This window comes from Rana temporaria, chromosome 2, assembly GCF_905171775.1.
Source record: "Rana temporaria chromosome 2, aRanTem1.1, whole genome shotgun sequence".
NCBI classification, from domain to species: Eukaryota; Metazoa; Chordata; class Amphibia; order Anura; family Ranidae; genus Rana; species Rana temporaria.
Window position 1 is genome coordinate 345,714,384 of NC_053490.1, and position 24,820 is coordinate 345,739,203.

At 45.1% G+C, this 24,820-nt stretch overlaps 1 protein-coding gene across 1 annotated transcript in view; it reads right to left on the minus strand.

Moving 5' to 3' along the window:
- Window positions 1-24,820, minus strand: part of CNTN2 (contactin 2) — a 218,135-nt gene that overhangs the window by 95,193 nt on the left and 98,122 nt on the right. The window contains exon 7 of the mRNA XM_040337562.1: window positions 14,122-14,224. Within this exon, the coding sequence (XP_040193496.1) occupies window positions 14,122-14,224 (103 nt within the window). The remainder of the gene's footprint in view (window positions 1-14,121; window positions 14,225-24,820) is intronic.

Genomic DNA, 24,820 nt, shown 5'->3' on the forward strand with positions numbered 1-24,820 from the left:
TCTATGTTAGTGTTATTTTTTGAGACGGGGTATGCCCAGAGGCTCTGTTTTGTAAACCAATTTTTACCTCTGAAAAAAACAAAAATAATTTACAAAAAAATATATATTTCTAGCAGCACAATGTGTAAAAAATTAAGATCCAGCTCAGGTATTTTTTTTCTTTCTGATGAAAAACTCTAATTTGAAAAATAGTTTTCCTTCACTTTATGTACTGGAGACAATTGTCAACAGGTCCAATAGTACGGGTGAATTTACAGCAAACAGTGGTTCATATTCTTCCACATTCTATCTAAAAATGTAAAAAATGGCAACTTAGGTGGAGCAGAACTACTCATCGTTATAGGCTGCGTTCTAGCATAAAATGCTATGCGTATTGGCTCAGCAACCGAATATTGGCATGCAATAAAAAGGGGATTAACTCCAGAGATATATGGTGGGACTGCCCGAGAATACAGGAATATTGGAAAGAAATTTTGGAATATATTGTAGAAATAACAGGGGAGAGGATTCCATGCAGCCCGCTGCCCTGTTTGTTTCATGGAACTGAAAAAACAAAAAAACAATATGGAACAACTTTGGTCCCAGTGCTGCTAAACGCAGCAAAGGCTCTGATCCCAAAAAACTGGCTACATCCAAAGAGGCCATCAATTAAAGAGTGGATAGAAAAGGTGGAATATATAGAAGAGATGGAGCATCTTGCCTGTGGAGAGACAGGAGGAGAGGACAGATACAGAGTGGTTTGGGAGAAATGGAAAGTGTTTAAATTTACGGAACAATTAGTCCAAGGAATGGCAGAAGCAGATAGGTGAGAAACCAAAAAGAAGACTGCATGGCACACAGATCTAGGGAGGGGGAGGGGGGGGGGAAAGGGGAAAAAAAAAAAAAAAAAGGGCTAGCCATGTCACAACAGCAAGTAATGCAGTTAGACTTGTTAATCGGGAAAAGAATAATTATTGGTATAAAAATGACAAATCTGTAACTGTATAAAATAAATGGAACCCAAACATATAATAAAAAAGAAAAGAAAAGAGCATAAAATACTAACATGGAAAAAATCAACGAAATATAAAAAAAAGAAAAGAAAAATAAAAACAAAAAAAAAAATATAAGGGAAAAAAAAAAAAACACGTATGATGCGAAGCCACAAGAGAGACGTTATGGGCGGTCGAACCGTGAGCAAGTCTCGCTGCCATATGTGAGCAGAGTCTGACGTGGTAAAAAAAAAAAGAAAAAAAAAATCCAGAGATAAAACAATAATTCCCCAACTCTACAAGACTCTAGTCCGGCCACACCAGGAGTATGCGGTTCAGTTTTGGGCACCAGTCTTTAGGAGGGAGGTTCTGGAACTGGAGAAGGTCCAGAGAAAAGCAACAAAATGAATAAAGGGACAAGAGGATCTCAGCTATGGGGAAAGACTGCAAACATTGAACTTATTCTCTATGGAGAAGAGACGCTTGAGAGAGGATATGATTTCAATGTATAAATACCGTACTGGTGACCCCACAAACGGCGAGAAAACTTTTCCGCGCAAGGGAATTTAATAAGACACGCAGCCATTCACTAAAATTAGAAGAGAAACGGTTTAACCTTAAACTGCATAGAGGGTTCTTTACTGTAAGAGCGGTAAGGATGTGGAATTCTCTTCCACAAGCAGTTGTTTCAGCGGGGAGCATTGATAATTTAAAAAACGATTAGATGGCCACCTAAACGACCACATCGTACAGGGGTATGCAATATACTATTAACATAAAACACACACACACACTCAGGTTGGACTTAATGTACTTGTGTTTTTTTTTCAACCTAACCAACTATGTAACTATGTAACACCCATACAAATAGATAACGCTATAGTTGTTCATAAAAGAAAAATGTCATTCTGCACACATGCAAGGCATTAAATACCCCTCCTCCCCACCACAAAACAAACAAAAATTTAACAACTCCAAATCTGAACTTATTGGACCACTGAATTCAGCTGGTGGGTAGGTAAGAGTATTCAACATGTCACTGCTCACGGGCTAGCGCTTCTTTCCAGAGTTCGCAGCGGATCGAATCAGACCATCCAAGCAGGACCTCCTCTGATACTGGTCCTCTGCGCTGTATCTGCTTCTCTCGCAACCTCCTTCTGAATTCCTCTAACATGGTTACTGGTATCTGTACCTCTCCTCTTCTTTCATTTGGTGCTGCTTCTTCAGGCGTTGTCACCGATTGCCGTATTTCTGCAATTCTCAGCTCATGTTGCCGCTCTCGTTCTCTCTGTTGCCGCTCTCGTTCTCTCTGTTGCCGCTCTCGTTCTCTCTGTTCCTGCAGCTGGATGTCTCTAATGGTATTCTGTATGACGGTCTCTGATGGGTTAGTACCATATAATGCCAACCGTTGTCGAACTCGTTGCTGGAACAAGTCTTCAACTGACCGGGGTCCTGCATCACCATCCCTCTGATCCATCTCGGCTAGCTCACTGATGAGGGTGGACTTGTTCTTTGTCCCACCGGTCCCTCCATGGTTCTCAAGCAAGTCTTTTAGCATGGTTCTCCTGCAGGCTGCATAGCTGGTCATTCATGGTGGTGGTTTGGAGTTGTCCCAGTAACTGGAGAGCAAATCCCACCGCTGCCAACCAATGTGACGAGACCCTTGCTCGCTCGGTTCTGCTCTCCCGACACTCCTCTGCTACTATTGAGTCAGCTTGCAGATTGCAACGTCTGATGGTCCAGTCATCCAAGGTTCCGGGATCCGAACTACAGCTATGTGCCGTTCAGACCCATTAAGAACAAACACCAGGCAGGCTGTATGTAAGTTCAAACAGGACTCTCTTTAATGGCCGCATTCTGCTGGTTATATACAGTTTAGAAGCTTATCATCAATCAAAGAACAATGAAATCTCCACCCCCTTTTCACACACTGGGGCTTCCATACAGATTATAGGTAGACACTCTGGTGCCGACCCTGATAAGACACATTTCTTTAGATAATGACATTAGTGAAGTTAATTACTAATTGTAACAGAATACAGAATAACAACGAAGCAATCAGAATAATTAACCCAAGCCAATTATCTAATCATTTAGCCTGACGAGGTGAATAGGCGTCTCGTCTGCAATTCCCCACAATACAATACACATCTCTTAAGGTCTTCTTCACACACACACAATAGATCAATTAACCTTTAGAATAGAGAGCTGGCTGGTGATGGGACATTAGCATTTCAACAGTCTGTTATGCAGAGGAATGAGTCACTCTGGCCCACATGAAATCACCTGTAATATGTCCCATCTCATGTAATACATGAATTATGATTTATTAGCAACCCTCTCCTGTGTAACAGATGTCAAGTAGAAACACTTTAGCATCCCAAGGTCCATGACAATATGTGAATCTACTGCGAGATCCATATCCTTTCTTAGTAATCAGGAGGAAATTGTCACTGCCCTTTTCTACCTGGAAGACCCACCAGAAAGCAGTCACTCAGATGCAGTGAGCAGACTCTATGAACACCATTTTGCCAATAAAGTCCCTCTTAGGCCCTGTACACACGACCAAACATGTATGCTGAAACTGGTCCGCGGGCCAGTTTCAGCATACATGTTCGGTCGTGTGTGGGCGCGAGCGGGCCGAATTCCAGCAAACATTTGCCCGCCGGGCCTTTTCCCAGCGGACAAATATTCCTGGACGTGTTTTAAAACCGTCCGCTGGAATCCTGTCCGCTCGGACATGTACGGTCGTCAGTACAGACCAACCGTACATGTCCGAGCGCCCGCCGTCCCTCGCATGCGTCGAATGACTTCGACGCATGCGTTGAAGCCTTTAAATGGCAGGCCCGCCCACGTCTCCGCGTCATCACCGCGTCATCGTCGCGGCGACGACGCGGACACGCCCCGCGTATTGTTTACCCGCGGACTTCTGTACGATGGTGTGTACAACCATCGTACAGAAGCCCTCTGGCAGACATGTACGGTGAAAACGGTCCGACGGACCGCTTTCACCGTACATGTTTGTTCGTGAGTACCCGGCCTTAGAGAAAAAGGCCAAATTCATCAAAATAAAATGTTAGGAGTGCTCCAGAGGAGGAGTTAGACAAGACACTCATAAGTCCAAATGGCAAGGCTCAATGTATCATGGGAGCACTAAGAAGAGCACCGGGTACAGACAGAGTCTGAAGTTTTAATACGAGTTCGGAGCTCGTGGATGTTTTACTTTACTTCACTACCTAAATGTAAGTGTTTTTATTTGTCTTTTATTAAATTTATCCATTATATGGAGTCACGCTATGGTCTCTTTTTCGCTCTTCTTAATGCTCCCATGATACATTGAGCCTTGCCATTTAGACTTATGAGGATCAGATCACACTCTCATCTGTATGGCTGACACTCTGAGGGAATACGAGTTCAGGAGTTTATGCCCGCTGTCCTTTCATTAATGCAGTGTTTCTCAATTCCAGTCCTCAGGCCCCCCCAACAGGTCAGGTTTTCAGGATTTCCCTCAGATGAAAAGGCTGTGGTGATTACTAAGGCAGTGAAACTGATCAAATCACCTGTGCAAAATAATGGAAATCCTGAAAACCTGACCTGTTGGGGGGGCCCGAGGACTGGAATTGAGAAACACTGCATTAATGTGAGTGCAGTTTCTCAACTCTTTACCTGCTCGAGGTAGCCCCACAGTGTCACACTATATGCCTTGCATATATCTTCTCTTTTCCATGACACACATTGGCCGCTGAGAGCTGTCTTAGGAGTCAGGAGGATGTGTTTTATCAGCCTACACATCCAGCTGTGATCAGGATCTCGGTTAGCTGTTTGGATAAGCAGCCGTGAGGTGAGCTGCCAGCACATCAGAGGTGTCATCACTGAAGATTTCTTTTGTGCACATTGCAATTTTGGTGGAGGTGTTTATCTAGACACTGTTCTGTGGCGGAATTACTGAACTGCTAGATTTGATCCTTATTTAAGGACAGGACTTTATCACATGTGTGATTTTTGATAGTTTTGCAAAAAAATATTTTTGTAGTAGCCATTTTACTTTGTATTTTCACTGTTAAATCTTTACAGGATTATAGGTGTTTGTTCACTTTCATCTGTATTGTTCATTGTAGTATCATCAGATACAATATATTTTTTTTTATCTCACTGTTTAAGTTCACCCACGATCCCTTTACTTTGCATTCCCTTTTCACTTCCACCTTCCCACTCCCTCCCCCACAGCGCAGCTACCATACTTCACATTATTATCACTTTTTCTGTTAGGATCAGATCCACAGGTGCTGCTGCAGTCCCCCCCACCCAGTCCATCAGACAGCGCCGGAGTTCTCCATTTCTATATTACTCCTTACAGTCCTGTTTCCAACCTGGCCACCAGAAAGAACGGGAGATCAATTCGGCAGTCTTCTGGGTTCCGAAGTGGCATGCCAACTTGTGATCATGGAAAGTTTTTAGGGTCAGTAATCTCACTTCCTGTGGGACAAAAATGTTGCCATGAGCCCAGAGCAGATCATCGTGACTTTCCAGAGAGGGTACTTCTGAGTCAGTATAATGACTGGAAGTTGATTTGATGGAATTTATCAGGTCAGTTTGGGTGACTAAGGCCTCGTACAGACGACCGAACATGTCTGCTGAAACTGGTCCGCGGACCAGTTTCAGCAGACATGTTCGGTCGTGTGTACGGCCGACCGGACAGGTTTCCAGTGGACATTTGTCCAGCCGACCGTTTTGCAGCGGACAAATGTTTCTTAGCATGTCCGCTGGAATCCTGTCCGTCGGACATGTTCGGTTGTCTGTACAGACTCACAGTACATGTCCGAGCGGCCGCCATCCCTCGCATGCGTTGAATCACTTCAACGAATGCGTGGAAGCATTGACCTTCCAGCGTCGCGCACGTCGCCGCGTCATCGTCGCCGCGACGGCGCTGACACGTCACCGCGCTGTCTGTCCGCGCGGATTTCTGTCTGATGGTGTGTACAACCATCAGACAGAAATCTCCGAGGGGATATGTCCGCTGAAAACGGTCTTAGAAAACATTTTGTGGAGACAAGATGGTGCTAGGTTCAGATACCTGAGGTGTTTCGAGGAACATCCGAGAGAGGGTGTCTGCCTTTCCGTTTTTGGAGTCGGGTCAGTAGGATATGTGGAAATTGAACCTGGAGAAGAAGAGAGCCCAGCAGGCTTGTCTGGGTCTTAAACGTTTGGCTGACCTGAGGTACTCCAGGTTTTTATGATCGGTAAAGATCATAACGGGATGAGAAGCGCCCTCTAGCAGGTACCCCCATTCTTCCTAAGAGAACTTAATGGCCAGTAATTCTCTGTCACCTACATCGTAATTCCTCTCAAGCGAACTTAATTTTCGAGATGCGAAAGCCACGGGATGTAAAAGAGCCTTGGGACCGTGTCTCTGGGAAAGAATGGCCCCCGTGGCTGTTTCGGAGGCATCAACTTCCAGTACAAAAGGCAGGGCTGGGTTTGGGAGTCTTAAAATTGGTGCAGAGATAAACAGTCTTTAGTTTTGCAAAGGCTTCTTGGGCTTCCTGAGACCACTGGAAATGGTTGTATCGGCACGTGAGTTGGGTAATGGGTGCTACAATTGCTGAAAAGCCAACAATGAATCTCCTGTAAAAGTTAGCAAAACCTATAAACCGTTGTACTCCCTTCCTGTCACCTGGGGCAGGCCACTCCTGAATTGCCTTGACCTTTTGTGGGTCCATTGCAACCCCGTTGGTGGAGATGATGAACCCCAGGAACTGCACAGCAGTTTTTCAAAGTTACATTTTTCCGCCTTGAGATATAATGTATGTGCTCTGAGGATGGAAAGAACTTTTTTGACATGGACAGGGTGCAACTCAATGGTGGAGGAGAAAATGAGGCTGTCATCCAGATACACTACTAGAAAATTGTCAAGGTATTCTCGGAAAATATTGTTTACTAGATGCTGGAAAGTGGCCGGGGCATTGCACAGTCTAAACGGCATAACCAGGTATTCGTAATGTCCAAAACTGGATCTGAAAGCGGTCTTCCACTCATCCCCAGCCCGAATCCGAATGAGGTTCAAGGCTCCTCCAGGACAAGTTTGGAGAAGATTCGGGCGGATCGGAAATGCTGAAATAACTCCGGGATAAGTGGTAGCGGGTATCGGTTTTTAACAGTTATTTTATTTAATTCCTGGTAGTCAATGCATGGCCTCAGAGAATCGTCTTTTTTTTCCCACAAAAAAGATACCAGCTCCAGCTGGTGAGGAGGAAGGACGGATGAAACGCTTCTCCAGGTTCTCATCTATGTAGGTTTTAAGGGCTTTCAACTCTGTCTCGGATAGTGGAAAAATGCGGCCAAAAGGGACTTCAGACCTGGGTAACAAGTCAATGGGGCAGTCATAAGACCAATGAGGTGATAGACAGTCGGCCTGTTGTTTGTCGAAAACATCTCTGAACTCAAGATATACAGAGGGAACATGTTGAAGGTTGTCAGGTGCGGGGGAGACAGTTAGTCAGGCAGTGGGAAGCCGGAGTAGCACAATGCTGAGAACAGTAATGTGAAGAGAAGGAGACCTCTTTCTTGTTCCAATTTATTTGGGGTTCGTGGGCTGCAGCCAGGGGAGCCCAAAAATGATAGGGAACATAGGAGAAGGAATGAGATCAAAGCGCAGAAGCTCCTGGTGACCAGAGTCTGAGAGTGACTTGATAGTTCATAATAAAACGTGGAAAAGACCTACTCGGCCTCACAGGGCAGTTACAAAGGAAGTGGCCTTCTCCCCTGCAATACAGGCACAGGTTGGCTTGGCGCCTGCGTTGCTTCTCCTCCAGGGTAAGGGGAGCACGGACCAGCCCAAGTTGCATGGGTTCGCCTTCAGGAGTAGGAGTGGCTGGAGGAGCCGCGAAAGGCAGATGAATGGGAGTCGGTTTAGGAAGCATCCAGCTGGGACGAGGAACCTGGAATCGCTCTGAGCGCCGCTCACGCATGCGCCTGTCCGATTTAGTGGCTGGCTGGATCAAGTCCTCCAAAGTAGCGGGGGTTTCCACCCTGGCCAGCTCATCTTTAAGAGTTTCTGACAGCCCCTGATGGTATTGGTACTTGAGGGCAGGTTCATTCCAGCCAGTGTCAGCTGACCACTTCCAGAACTCAGCAGTATAGTCCTCAACTGGCCTCCGCCCTTGGAACAAGTTATGCAGGGTGGCCTCAGCCGTGGCTGTGCGTGGGGATTGTCATAAAGCTGTGTCATACTTTCAAAAAAAGCATCAATGGAATTCAATACAGGATTTCTCTGTTCCATCTGGCTGTGGGCCCAAGCTTGTGGTTCATCGGCCTAGAGGGAGATAATTAACCCTAATTTTACCACTTCAGAGGAGAAAGTCCTGGGCTGTAGAACTAGGTAAAGAGAACAGGCATTCTTAAAGGCCCAGTATTTCTTGCGATCACCTGCAAATCACTCCGGTGTAAGAACTCTAGGCTCAGGGAGGGCCATTACCACAGTTGGACTTGAAGAGGCTTGCAAAGAAGAGGCGGGTGCAGGAGCTGTGACTGTTGGTGAAGGTGATCTGGAAAGTTGCTGGAGGCGATCATCAATCTGGATGTAGCCTTCCTGCAGCTTCTGAATCGCATCGGTAAGAGCAGTGACTTGCTGGCACAGGATATCCAAAGGGGAACGTGATCTGTCGGCCTCTGACATCTGGCTGGTTTGTACTGTCAGGAGGGTACTTACCGAGGCCGAGATGCCAAGAGCAGTTCACCCTTGCGACTAGGCGCACTACGCCCCCTGGAGGTGAGACAGGGAGAGGATGGCACGAAGAGGCATGGGCTACCTCGGAAGGAAGACTTGCGTATAGGTCCTCTGTAGAGAAGGGCAGCTGTGCGATGACTGGGGGTCGCAGGACCAGCAGGATCAGAGTTCCACAGAAAGTCCAGAATAACCCGAGGATCAAACACAGGAGGCCAAAGGCAGATCCGGGTACGGGCCGAGGGTCAAGAAATGGAGACAAGAGGCAGGTCCAGGTCACAGGCAGGAGGTCAAGCACTGGAGACAGGAGACAGGTCCGGTCACAGCAGAGGGTCAAACACTGGAGACAAGGCAGAGTCCGTAGGCAAGCCAGAGGTCGGTGCAGGAGAAGAGCAGAATGGTCAAGGTCAATCTGGGTCACAACAGGTAATCAGATGCAGGAAACAGGATACAGAACACAACAGAAAGCTGAAGACAAACCAGCAATTCCTCTGATCACATGCTCAGTATTTATAGACAGCCAGGAAGTCATGTGATGCGTGCACTAAGCAGCTGTCAGCTTCTCACTGTCAACTTTGCTGCCATCAATGTATAATATGCTTCACTGACACCTGGCCTGTTAATTGATTATGCCTCTGCCTGCTGCTTTCACTGTTGCTAAACACATCCATGTCTGCTGCCTGGACCAATGGTTTGACTGCAAAAAATATGGGTTTAGCCTGGATCAACCGGATACCTTACGTAAGAAGTAATAGTAATGGTATATTTATCAATATTTCACTTTACATATCCCAACTTCATCCACAAAAAATATGTGGGATGCAGTTCTGGTGGCCAATGGCATATAACAAAAAAAATGGGAGAATAAAGTTCTCTCAAAGAAGACCAAGAACGGAACACTTTGAGAAGTACAATAAATTTTACGAAGGAAAAAAAACACACAGCAAAAAAACTTGAAAAAAAGGTGGCAGATAATTAGAGTGGTTACACGATTAAAAAGAAGACAACGTTGTCTAATTAATTAAAAAACAGGGGAATCGCAGCTGCACATCTCACATTCATAACCCAATCACCACATTCAACATATTCAGGTACTAAAAGTAAGGCACAGATCAAAAAGATACCCCAGGAACTAATAATTAGTGAGGGCTAAAGAATTTAAATCATTCATGCAGTCCTGTAAAAAGATTCCTGATGGGCTATATGTGCTGTTATTCAAAAGAATTGCTCCTGAACATGGATATTGGCTGGTGGATGCGTGAAGGTATAACTGTCCCAAATTATAGACAGGTGCTTGCAAGTCACAGTGACAATAATACTTCAAGATGATCTGTGAAATGTCACATAAGTGATTGAGGCAGATTTGCACACTACAGAGAATCAACCACACAGCATGGAACAATTGGCTGTAAACGTATCAACTCCTATGTGGTACGTGGAAAAAGCAGATGCATATGTGGGGGGGAAAAATGTATAGAGGTCAGACTGGTGCATCCATAATCAAAAAGCGGTGGGTGGAAATATGTACTCTCACCGCAATGGTTTGACTGTGCTGACAATATCATTGCCTTCTGCCATCTGTACTGACTATGGACTGTATTCCTTCCTGCTGCCTGGACAATTGCTTTTGCTGTCGCTGAACATGTCCCTGCCTGCTGCCTTGACCAATGCTCTTCTCTGTGGACAACTACACTACTGGAACCACAGGTAATCTTTTTTTATCGTTTACTAAGCAGAATGTATTTTGGGGCGTAATTCTTGGTATGTACATGCTGTGTTAGAAATACACCATGTTGTCAAAAATATTGGGACGTTTGCCTTTTACATGCACATGAACTTTAATGGCATCCCAGTCTTAGTCCATCTGGTTCAATATTGAGTTCAGTCAAGTTCTTCCACCCCAAACTCGCTCATCCATGTCTTTTTGGACCTTGCTTTGTGCAGTGGTTCAAATCATTTGGTGGAGGGGGGAATATGGTGTAGGGTTGCCTTTTCAGGGGTTAGGCTTGACCCCTTAGTTCCAGTGAAGGGAACTCTTATGCCACGTACACACGATGGGTTCGGTTGATGAAAACGGTCTGATGGACCGTTTTCATCAGATGAACCAATCGCGTGTGGGCCCCATCAGTTTTTTTCCCATCGGTGAAAAAACTTTGAACCTGTTTTAAAATGATCTGATGGTTAAAAAAACGATAGAAAAAAACAATCGTCTGTGGGGAAATCCATTGGTTAAATGCTCAGAATCAAGTCGACGCATGCTCGGAAGGATTGAACTTCATTTTTCACAGCACGTCGTTGTGTTTTACGTCACCGCGTTCTGACACAATCGTTTTTTTTAACTGATGGTGTGTAGGTAAGACTGATGAAAGTCAGCTTCATCGGATATCTGATGAAAAAATCCATCAGACCGTTTTCATCGGATGAACCGATCGTGTGTACACGGCATTAAGGCGTCAGCATACCAAGACATTTTGGATAATTTCATGCTCCCAATCTTGTTGGGACAATTCAGGGATGGCCCGTTCCAACAAGACTGCACACCAGTCATAAAAGACATGGATGAGTGAGTTTGGGGTAGAGGAACTTGACTGGCCTGCACAAAGTCCTGATCTCAACCTGATAGAACACTTTTGAGAGGAATTAGAGCAGAGACTGCTAGCCAGGCCTTCTTGTCCAACATCAGCACCTGACCTCATAAACGGGCTTCTGGAAGAATGGTCAAACATTCCCATAGGCACACTCCTAAACCTTGTGGACAGCCTTCCTAGAAGAGTTGAAGCTGGTATAGCTGCTAAGGTGGGTCAACTCAATATTAAACCATATGGACAAAGACTGGGATGCCATTAAAGTTCATGAGCATGTAAAAAAATGTGATAGTTTATCAGGAAAAAATGACATGTTCAAAAGGCTCATCATGCCTCATAAAAATACATCAGAGAGTTTGCTTTCCAAAATGGGATAATTTTGTGGGTATTTCCACTGTCCAGGTGCTCCTAGGCCTTGAAAAATGTGATTGTTTGTCAGGAAATCTGTTGAACTAGATTGACTTGTGTCTTTTTTCAACCTAAATATGTAACTTTGTGTAATTGATGCCACTAGAAAGCCTAAACGTGCTACTTGTATGTTGGGCCTCTCTATGTAGTCAGGCTGTGGAAATGTACATGTTAAAAAGACTTAATATGCCTCATAGAATATATGTTGGGGTGTTACATAGTCCTGGCGTTCAAAAGTGTAATAGGTAGTCAAGGAATTAGATGTGTAATTAATGTCCCTAGAACACCTGATGATGCTCCTTGGATGTTGGGCCTAACTATGTCACCAGGCTGTGAAAAAGTCCCACACATGTGGTATCACCATACTCAGGAGGAGTAGCAACATTTATTTTGGGGTGTAATTATTGGTATGTACATGGTATGTGTTAGAAATATCTTATAAATGCAACTTTTGTGTAAAAAACAAATCTGTTTTAATTTTCTTTCCAAATTTTCCAAAAACTTGTGGGAAAAAAATGCTTTCCAAAATGGGGCCATTTTGTGGGTAATTCCATTGTCCTGGTGCTCCAGGGCCTTCAAAATGTGATAGGTAGTCAGTTAGAAAATTAGATATGTAATTTATGCCCCTAGAACGGCTGAGGGTGCTCCTTGCATGTTGTGCTTCTCTATGTGGCCAGGTGTGGAAAAGTCTCACACATGTGGTATCGCCATACTCAAGAGTAGCATTTGCCATGTGTGAGAAATAACTTGTTGACACTAAAATTTCATGGAAAATACCTTGGAATGTTTACTTTCCAAAGAGGGGTAATTTGGGTGGTATTTAGAGATAGGCAGTCAGTCCATAAACATAGATACATTTTCAATGATAAATAGCAGATCTTGTAGATAATAACTTTTACACCCAAACCAAATAATATACACGGTTATTTAAAAAAAAATGTAGCAGTATAAATTTTGCTCAAAATTTATGAAGAAAAATTACTTGATTGCAAAATGTTATAACAGAAACTGAGAAAAACGTGTTTTGTTTTTTCAAAATTTTGGGAATTTTTTGTTTATAGCGCAAATAATAAAAACCCCAGTGGTGATTGAATGCCACCAAAATAAAGCTCTATTTGTGTGAAAAAAATTACAAAAATTTCAATTGGGTACAGTGCTGCATGAGTGAGTAGTTGTAATTCAAAATGTGAGAGCACTGAAAGCCGAAAATTGGCCTGGACAGGAAGGGGGTATAAGTGCCCAGTAGGCAAGTGGTTAAAGGACCAACAGAAAGCCTCATAAGGAAGGAAAGATGGGGCAAAGCATGACTTTTGTGAAAGAGTCAACATTTGCATAAATATAATGCTTCAGCTTTTATGCTCTCCTTCTGCTTCACAGTCCTTACTATAAGACAGTTCGGTTTCTATTGACATTAAATGACCATTAGGAAGCCTCATGAGAAGGGAAGGTTGGGTCAAAGCTTGACTTTTATTGAAAAGTGAACATTTGTGTACAATTTCAACTGACATTTTCTATGGATCTAGTGATCTTTATGAAGTTGCTTTCACTGGCCCAGATTCAAGTAGAATTGCACGATATTTGCGGGGGAGCAGGGCAAAGATTTTGCCCTGCGCCCCCGCAAATATTTTGCGCTGCCCTCGATTCACGGAGCAGTAGCTCCGTGAATTGCGAGGGCGCGCCGGCAAATTTGCCCGGCGTAAGCGCGCGCAAGTTAAATGATCCCGCAGGGGGCGGGATTCATTTAAATTAGGCGCACTCCCGCGCCGAGCGTACAGCGCATGCTCCGTCGGGAAACTTTCCCGACGTGCATTGTGGCAAATGACGTCGCAAGGACGTCATTTGCTTCTAAGTGAACGTGAATGGCGTCCAGCGCCATTCACGTTTCACTTACGCAAACGCCGTGAAATTCAAATTTCACGGCGCGGGAAGGCCGGCTATACTTTAGCATTGGCTGCCCCTACTATTAGAAGGGGCAGCCTTACGCTAAAAGTAGCCGTACGGAAACTCCGTACCTAGCTTGCGCGGGGCCCGCGCAAGCTTGTGAATCAGTGGTAGTATGCAATTTGCATACTACACGCTGATACACAATGGAAGCGCCCCCTAGCGCCCCCCGCAAGAATGCAGCCTAAAATCTCTTATGCCGCGCAGATTTTAGCCTGCAGTCGGTGTAACGAGGTTCCTGAATCAGGAGCACTCGTTACACCGGAGCAAGTAAGCACTTGCGCTGCGTAACCTATGGTTGCGCGGGCGCAAGTGCTTCTTGAATCTGGGCCACTGATGCTAACCTCCATTTAAGTGCTTTTTCCCTCTTATGATCTATTTAAACTGCCCAGCCTTTTAACAAGTTTACAGCTATTAATTGTATATTTTCATCTTTTTCTAATAGGTCCACGTTTGTTATATTAGCATGCGTTATCTGTTGAAGGTGACTTACTTTCCAAAGGCAAAGCACTCCAATGTCACTGATTGCCTTACGAGGGTGTATGTCTCAACTGGGAAGCGTACTTTAATACTTGGTGCATACAAACGTGGCTCAGCTACAAAACATAAAACATTAAACTGGTTAGTGATAATTTATGAGTTTGATTCCCAGCATTAAAACAAAGATTACTAATGTTAAGACGTCATATCTTTTACCATGATTATAAGAACAAAAACATACAGCGCACAAGGGTTAAGTGAATGTCACTTTATAGTCTCTAATATAATATAGAAAAGCATATATGCATGAATAATTGAAATGGCCACAAATAGCACACAGGAAACTAGAACATTAAAATTCTAAAAAAGTCTAATATAAAAATATATAAATAGTCCACATTACATAGGCAGAAGTTCATGTGGAGATGGTAGAGTGAAAACACATACACTTCGGGGGAGATGTTGAAGATAGATCCAAATGGTGTGCATACACTAGTATGCAGAGGTGATACGATACCTCAACAAAAGCAGCCGTTTGTACGTCTCTATGCGGGGAGATGGAGTCCGTAGGTGGGAAGATGACAACCACGCTGGGAGCAGGTGTAAATGCTGTTTCCATGCAGAGAGGATACTGCCGTATTGACCGCACTAGCTCAGGGGCTGATGGAAAAGAAAAACTTCCTCGCGAACGGAGATCTCAAGCGGCAGGGCAAGTCCTGGAGGGGAACCACCAAGCCGGTTCAGTGACGCGGCCGCGTCACACGGAAGCGAGGAGCGGGAGACGGAAGCCTAATTGAGTCACGCAGAAAGAGAGAAGGAGGTGTCCGGACACCATCAGTCAAGCGTCAGGTGACTCCAGGCACCAATCAGTGTGGGCAAAAATCAAGCAGTAAGAGTACTGGCGCTAGCGTCACTGGAAGGATTTCCCGAGTGTCGGCACAACACATCAGCTACAGTGTGCTTACTGCAAACATATAGGGGCATCAATGATAGTTATGGTGAGCCGTGACTGACATGTTTCGCGTGCCAGGACGCTTTATCAAAGTCACGGGCAGGCTCCACCATCAGGTTAATAAAGGGAGAGGAATAATTCCATTGGAAAATAACACAAGGAGGGGGAGGATTCGAGGTCTTAATAATGATGATAATGAAAATAATAAATAAAAGAATAATAATAATACTGAAAATAAAATAATACAAATGATAATAAATAAAATAAAAATAAAAATACATCAATCAATTAAGCGCCATACATACATACCTACATACAATCCATCTATAACACCTACGTAACTGTCTAGGAAAAATAACTAAATGTACACATATGTACATAGACACATGTATACATATATATGTCTCAGGATAGTGGGAAAAAAAATATATATATAAAAAATTATAATAATAAATAAATAAAAGTTTTTTGCTGTAAACACTGGAAAAATAAAAATAAAATAAAATAAATTTTTATTTTTATTTTTCCAGTGTTTACAGCAAAAAACTTTTATTTATTTATTATTATCATTTTTTATATATATATATTTTTTCCCACTATCCTGAGACATATATATGTATACATGTGTCTATGTACATATGTGTACATTTAGTTATTTTTCCTAGACAGTTAGGTAGGTGTTATAGATGGATTGTATGTAGGTATGTATGTATGGCGCTTAATTGATTGATGTATTTTTATTTATTTTATTTTTATTTTTATTTTTATTTTATTTATTATCATTTGTATTATTTTATTTTCATTATTATTATTCTTTTATTTATTATTTTCATTATCATCATTATTATTATTATTACTGTTGTATTGTGGGTGTTTTTCAGATTAGCTTTCTATGTATATACATATACTCTTTCATGAGAGAGACCATCATATACATTATATATAAGAAGGCCAGTATGGTGGCCTGAGTTTATGGGAGGAGCCCGCAGGGTATTTAAGCAGCCCACTCACACATGCTCTTTGTCGGTTCAGTGTGCAGTACTACACGTCACTGGGCCGACTCTTCCCAGCTCACCTCATGTCCGTGAGTCTGCGCATTCAATCGCATTCGACATCGCAAGCGCTTTGCGGCTTTTCCCTTCATGGTCTTCGCCGGCGGTTCCCGCTTACTGTCGCAGGTAGGATTCAAACCTTTTCGTATCTTGTGCAATCTTACAATTCGTTATGCTTCCTATCCTGCATCCCTTTTGGGAAAAAATCTGCCTGAGTTACTTTTGCTTATGTTCCAACATCATTCGGCTCAGGCATAATACATTTGCAACTTCCTTCTGCCAAACATACGATTCATTTGTAAATCCATTTGGAGATTGACATGTGTTTGTATGGGTTCTTTGGCAGATTGAGGTGGTAATTGGACTCACATGGTGCCTTCTCTGCACTTGATTAGACTGGGGGGATGGGTGGTTGGTAGGTGTTCGGTTTCAAAGCAAGGGGTAGCATACACTCTACAACCAATTCGTATCAGATTCGTTCAATACTCCTTACTATCAATTCGTATCGGATTCATTTCATGCATTTTACAACCATTTTGTATCACATACATTGCATACTTTCTACCGTTGTCATTCATTGTTTCCCCCATGTCGTGTGTTTTAGTTCCCGCTGCGGAACTTACGAATTGCTTGTACACGGCTCTTCTCTCTCATTTTTTTTACCAAAGTTATTGCCTGTGTGTCATGCATGGCACCACACCACACTCTTGGGATGTGTTGCACATCCACTCCAGTCCAAAGCAAACCCAGTCGCACGTTCACTGTCCCAGGTAGGATTCGTTAGCTTGTTTGTCATGTCAAATTCGTGGCCACTCATGGTGTCACCTGTACCATATGTTTGGTTCCCACAGTGGAGCTTACAAAGCATTGATACGTACTTCTTGTGTTCTATTTTCTACACCAAACCTTGTTGTTTTGCCCCATGCACGGCAGCACGCTACACCTTCCCGACATGTTTCACTCCAGCCACAGTCCGCCGCAAACTCACTCGCATGGCCCACTGTCGCAAGTAAGATTTGTTATTACATTCTTTATGTTCTATCAATTTGCTACCATTCGTTCTCTCCCATATCGTTCATTAGTGGCCCCTATGGAACCTACGATTCAAACAGGCGTTGTCCTTCTACCTTATACTGCTTGCTTAAGGTACAAACAAACCAGGTGTTTCTATCCTTTCTCAATAACCCAATTCTTATTGATTGAGACCTTGCAACCATGCAAATCATCTCAGCAGTCTGATACCCTTGCTGAGACCCTGGCAACACATGACCCTTACAAAATGAAAAAAAAAAAAAAAAAACGCAAAAGGAAAAAAATATATAAAACGCAAAAAAAAAATAAAAAAAATATTGCCACCACGTAATCTCAGCCCAGCAACCTGACACCTGTTGAGACCGTTGCAACGATGCAAAATTCGTCTCCACAGCCTGACACCCTTGTTAAGACCCTTGCAAACGCAATACCGTCTTAGCAGCCCCACACTCATCGAGACTCTTGCAACCACACTAAATCGTCTCAGCAACCTGACACCCTTGTTAAGACCCTTGCAACACATGACCCTTACAAAACGAAAAAAAAAAAAAAAATGCAAAAAAAAAACGCAAAAAGAAATATAAAAGTGCAAAAAAAAAAAAAAAAATGCCACCACACAATCTCAGCCCCGCAACCTGACACCTGTTCAGACCGTTGCAACGACGCAAAATTCGTCTTCGCAGCCTGACACCCTTGTTGAGACCCTTGCAAACGCAATACCGTCTCAGCAGCCCCACACTCATGGAGACTCTTGCAAGCACGCAAAATTCGTCTCTGCAGCCTGACACCCTTGTTGAGACCCTTGCAAACGCAATACCGTCTCAGCAGCCCCACACTCATGGAGACTCTTGCAAGCACGCAAAATTTGTCTCTGCAGCCTGACACCCTTGTTGAGACCCTTGCAAACGCAATACCGTCTCAGCAGCCCCACACTCATGGAGACACTTGCAAGCACAGAAAATTGTCTCAGCAGCCTGACACCCTTGCAAACGCAATACCGTCTCAGCAGCCCCACACTCATGGAGACTCTTGCAAGCACGCAAAATTCGTCTCTGCAGCCTGACACCCTTGTTGAGACCCTTGCAAACGCAATACCGTGTCAGCAGCCCCACACTCATGGAGACTCTTGCAAGCACACAAAATTGTCTCAGCAGCCTGACACCCTTGTTAAGACCCTTGCAACACATGACCCTTACAAAACGGCAAAAAAAAAAAAAGCAGAAAAAAATAAATTGTCACCACACAATCTCGGCCCAGCAACCTGACACCTGTTGAGACCATTGCAACCATGCAAAATCGCCTCAGCAGCCTCACACCATTGTTGAGATCCTTGCAAACGCAATACCGTCTCAGCAGCCCTACACTCATCAAGACTCTTGCAACCACACAATACCATCTCAGTAGCCTCACACCATTGTTGAGACCCATGCAAACGCAATACCATCTCAGCAGCCTCACACCATTGTTGGGACCCTCGCAAACGCAATACCGTCTCAGCAGCCCCACACTCATCAAGACCCTTGCAACCACGCAATACCGTCTCAGCAGCCTTACACCATAGTTCAGACCCTTGCAAACGCAATACCGTCTCAGCAGCCCCACACTCATCAAGGCCCTTGCAACCACGGAATACCGTCTCAGCAGCCTCACACCATAGTTCACACCCTTGCAAACACAATACCGTCTCAGCAGCCCCACACTCATCAAGACTTTTGCAACCACGCAATACTGTCTTGAGCAACCTCCCACTCGTCAAAGACCTTTGTGACCATACAGTCTCGCCCCAGCAACCTGGCATTCATTGAGACCCTTGCAGCCAGACAAATCATCTTTGGCCTCATGTACACTGCTGTTGGTAAAAAAAAAAAAAAAAATGGGTTCAGACGGATGTTCAGAGGCATTCGAAACGCATTTTAAACGCCAATGCCTGTAACAGCTTGTAAACACTGCCAGATGCGGTAACTCATGTTTACCAGCGTTTCATTCACAGTCGTTTTCATAAAAAAAATTAAAATAAAGGGGAATATTGTCTCAGCAACTTGACACTCATTTGAGACCCTTGCTAAATGTAATATCATCTCAGCTACCTCACACCCTTCTAGACCTTTGCAACCACACAATCTCATCTCAGCAACCTGACAGCCGTTCAGACCTTTGCAGCCATACAAAGTCATCTTAGCAACCTGACACTCATTTGAGACCATTGCAACTGCAATATCGTCTCAGCAACCTGACACCCATTTAGACCCTTGCAGCCATACAAAGTTGTCTCAGCGGCCGACACTCATTTGAGACCATTGCAAAACGCAACATCGTCTCAGCAACCCCTCACTTGTTGAGACCTGTGCAACCACACCATGCCATCTCAAAACAAACCTCATAATCATCGAGACCTTTGTAACCACGCAATATCGTCTCAGCAAACCAGACAGACCCTTGCAACCACCAATACCATCAAACCTTCATACTCAAGGCCCCTGCCACCACACAATATCGTCCCAGCAACCTGACACTCACTGACACCCTTGCAACCACACAATATTGTCTGCAGTAGTATAAAACACTTAGCGGCACGCACCTACATGCAAACCCGAATACAAACTAAACTTGCAAACACACCTCAGTGACAAACAATCAGCCACACAAACACACAGTGGCACCCAGTTGGCCATTCATCTTCAGTGGCACGCGGGCCACTCATCTTTTCTCATTTTTTTCCCTGCGGTTAGTTCAGGTTTTCATCCAGCACCAGCGAGTGCACGTTGGCCTGCGAGTGCACGTTGGCCTGCGAGTGCATGTATATCGTCTTGTTGAGCACCTGTGTATTGTCTTGATTTTCTCACACCAATGCAAGATCCAGTCCAAGTTCTCAAACTAGACCAAGCATCAGTAGCAGACTTAGCTATGTGGGACAACTTCCCCACCTGATAGAACATCATTTCAATCTTCATCCCGACAGTGTCAGCCGAGCCACCAAAGGCTTTTGCAGCCATTTTTAGGCCGCCACTGGTTCTCCAAAACTTGGCCCCCAGAAATTCTCTTACATTTTTGCTTCACCCAGTCTTCATCACACCTCGTGCTGCACCCCATCGTGGCAGCTGCCCAGGTCTGGGACCACACTTGAACAGGACAGACACTGTTCTTCACCACAGACAATCAGGCCACAGCCAACATCATCAATTAAGATAGATCTAAGTCACTCCCCATCACTTCCTGCGCAGGCTCGCGCAGCTGTCACTCCGTCACCAGTTAATATCTTATGTAGACGTTTTCCAGGCAAATGCAAAAAGCAGCTGATGCGCTATCCTATTCCAACCTTGGAATGGATGTTTTTTCCAGCAAGAGCCTGGAGCTGACCCAACAACTATCCCTGTCCCACCATGGACATTGCTGACGACGGACTGAAGTCGCATCTCGCCAACGCAATCCAACTTATTAACCACTCCTTGGCACGCAACACACTGAAGGCCTATCGCACTGCTTGGAACACTAATCGCAAATTTTTGGCCCCTTGCCCCGGAGCAGCAATAGGCAACGTTGGACACATCCTAGCCTTCATATCGTATTGCCACATGCAGCTGACCATTTCTCAATACTATCACGCCATATCTAGATGGCATCCAGCATTTCCTGTCCCTGCAGGACCCCAGTAAACCGTCAGTATTCTCGAGCCCATGCAGTCAAGTCCCTCCTACAGGACATACAGAAGCACCAACCTGTAGTCAGTGGCAAGCGCCTACCTTTCAAGAGTCCCCTCTTTAGGGACATGTCTAAAATCCTTACTCGTTCCCTGTTTAGGGCTTTGCCCAGTCTAGTCACCCAACAGCCATCTACCAGGCCTTCTACGGTTCCCTACAACCTAGTGAATTTAGTCAGCGGCTCCGGCAGTCACACACTGCTCCGACGCCACCTGACTCGCTTTCGAACCACTACACTCTCACAGTCTGCAAACGCAACAAACAGGCCCCTGGGGTTGACATCAACCTGTTTCAGACTGACAACGCCTGACGCCCAGTGACGGTGCTCGACCCACTACTGCTCCATCTACCCAGCCAATCTGATGGTAGCTCGTTGCTACCCTTTCTAAACCAGCTCCCTGAGTGTCAGCCAGTGTGTCAAGCATGTCAGAATCCTCCTAAGTAACTTGGGCTTCAAACCCCAGTCAGTTCTCTGGACATTCTTTCCGAATTGGAGCAGCCTCAGTTGCCTCCCAACAGGGAGTACCAGACTACGTAATCAAAATACCAGGCTGATGGAAGTCTCCTTGTTTTGCCACATACATCCCAAATCCTCATGAAGGAATGGCACAAGCCTTTACCAAGCTGGCTCAATAAATACAAGAAATCAATATAAACTATTTCCCTATCTGAGTCTTTTGCCCCCTTTTCTTGGCATACTGACCAGACCACCAAGGCACACTTCAGGTCTATTTATGTTGTAAGTCTTGTCGCGTGTTTATGTGATCCACATCTCTCTCGGTCAGAGGGTAACGACCATAAATAAGAAGGCCAGTATGGTGGCCTGAGTTTATGGGAGGAGCCCGGAGGGTATTTAAGCAGCCCACTCACACATGCTCTTTGTCGGTTCAGTGTGCAGTACTACATGTCACTGGGCCGACTCTTCCCAGCTCACCTCATGTCCGTGAGTCTGCGCATTCAATCGCATTCGACACCCTCCCGCCCTTCCCTTTTTCAGGGCACTTCTCAGCATGTCCTTCTTCAATTAACTACCCATTACTTACCTTGGGTATGCCCCCTTTTCTTGGCATACTGACCAGACCACCAAGGCACACTTCAGGTCTATTTATGTTGTAAGTCTTGTCGCGTGTTTATGTGATCCACATCTCTCTCGGTCAGAGGGTAACGACCATAAATTATATATATTTATATATGTGTATTTATACAAGTATATTCTTTCACTTTTTCAGTTGTTTTTATCAATGTGGTGGTGATGGTAGGGTTAAGACCTCGAATCCTCCCCCTCCTTGTGTTATTGTCCAATGGAATTATTCCTCTCCCTTTATTAACCTGATGGTGGAGCCTGCCCGTGACTTTGATAAAGCGTCCTGGCACGCGAAACATGTCAGTCACGGCTCACCATAACTATCATTGATGCCCCTATATGTTTGCAGTAAGCACACTGTAGCTGATGTGTTGTGCCGACACTCGGGAAATCCTTCCAGTGACGCTAGCGCCAGTACTCTTACTGCTTGATTTTTGCCCACACTGATTGGCGCCTGGAGTCACCTGACGCTTGACTGATGGTGTCCGGACACCTCCTTCTCTCTTTCTGCGTGACTCAATTAGGCTTCCGTCTCCCGCTCCTCGCTTCCGTGTGACGCGGCCGCGTCACTGAACCGGCTTGGTGGTTCCCCTCCAGGACTTGCCCTGCCGCTTGAGATCTCCGTTCGCGAGGAAGTTTTTCTTTTCCATCAGCCCCTGAGCTAGTGCGGTCAATACGGCAGTATCCTCTCTGCATGGAAACAGCATTTACACCTGCTCCCAGCGTGGTTGTCATCTTCCCACCTACGGACTCCATCTCCCCGCATAGAGACGTACAAACGGCTGCTTTTGTTGAGGTATCGTATCACCTCTGCATACTAGTGTATGCACACCATTTGGATCTATCTTCAACATCTCCCCCGAAGTGTATGTGTTTTCACTCTACCATCTCCACATGAACTTCTGCCTATGTAATGTGGACTATTTATATATTTTTATATTAGACTTTTTTAGAATTTTAATGTTCTAGTTTCCTGTGTGCTATTTGTGGCCATTTCAATTATTCATGCATATATGCTTTTCTATATTATATTAGAGACTATAAAGTGACATTCACTTAACCCTTGTGCGCTGTATTTTGTTGTTGTTTTGTTGTTTTTGTTCTTTTGCTTTTTGCCCATGTCTCCTTAGTGGTTGACAGCCGCACGGGTGTGTGTTTTAGTGAAACTTTTGAATCACACAGAACACTGTGGTTTACCGTTTCTATGGTGTAGCGCTTCAAGCGGGTGTTTCTTTGTATACTTTTTACCATGATTATATACTATGGCCCAGATTCACAGAGAGCACGGCGCACATTACGCCACCGTAGAGTAACCACTGTACGATACGCCAACGCAGCGCAGAGAGGCAAGCATGGAATTCAGCAAGCCAGTGCTCCCAACGCTGCGCCAGTGTGGCGTGGGTTTCGAAGGCGTACACCGACGTAGGTGGAAGTGGGCGTGACCCATGCAAATGATGGGCCGAGCGCCAGACAGATACATATAACGAACTGCACATGCGCCATGACGTGAACGCATCCCCCTGCGCCTGCTCACAACCACGTTGGAACAACTGCCCAAACTACGCCGAATCACTGCGTACGGCGTGAACGTAACCTACGCCCAGCCAGACACACGTCCAACGCAAAATACATCGGCTTGTGTTCCCTGGAGCAGACCTTTGCATGTCTGCTGCTGGGTTGCGCCTCCTTTATGGGAAATAACTTTACGCCGGACGTACAACTTACACGCACCTCTCGTAGCTTGCGCCAGGCGCACGTACATTCGTGAATCGCCGTATTTCCCTCATTTGCATATTTGAATGGCTAATCAATGGGAGCGCCACCATGCGTCCAGCCTAAATGTGCGCCCATCCTACGCCGGTGTAGGCAAGTTACGTTGGCGGGGTGAAGCCTGTTTTTAGGCGTATCTTAGTTTGTGGGTCTGGCGCACAGATACGACGGCGCACATTTGCACTTACGTCAGCGTAACTTGTTATACGTCGGCGTAAGTGCTTTGTGAATCCGGGTCATAGTCTTCTGATGTATTGACTTAAATATATACTTTATTTTTTTTATTAACCCTAGTAATATATAATGATACCACCTACTGTATTTACTAGGGTTGTCCCGATACCAATACCAGTATCGGTATCGGGACCGATACCGAGTATTAGCGGGAGTACTCGTACTCCCGCTAATACCGCCAATACTAGAATAGAATACTACCCCCCCCCCCCCCCCCCCCCTGCCGCCGCAGACGCCGCCGCCGCTAGCGCCACTGCTACCGCCGCCACCAACGCCGCTACAGCGCTAATCACCGCGGCGCGGGGAACATTACAGACAGCTTTCGTTTGAATAGCTGTTTTCCCCGCCGTGCATAGACACTCCCCCTTGGACGGATCTGTCCAATCGCGAGCAAGGGGGAGTGTCTATGCGCGGCAGGGAAAACAGCTGTTCAAACGAAAGCTGTCTGTAATGTTCCCCGCGCCGCGGTGATTAACAGTAGGTGGCTGCATAAACAGGGGACATGGCTGCATATACGGGGGACATGGCTGGACATACAGGGGACATGGCTGGACATACAGGGGACATGGCTGTATATACGGGGACATGGCTGGACATACGGGGGACATGGCTGTATATACAGGGGACATGGCTGTATATACAGGGGACATGGCTGGACATACAGGGGACATGGCTGGACATACAGGGGACATGGCTGGACATACAGGGGACATGGCTGTATATACAGGGACATGGCTGGACATACAGGGGACATGGCTGGACATACAGGGGACATGGCTGTATATACGGGGACATGGCTGGACATACGGGGGACATGGTTGTATATACAGGGGACATGGCTGTATATACGGGGGACATGGCTGTATATACGGGGGACATGGCTGTATATA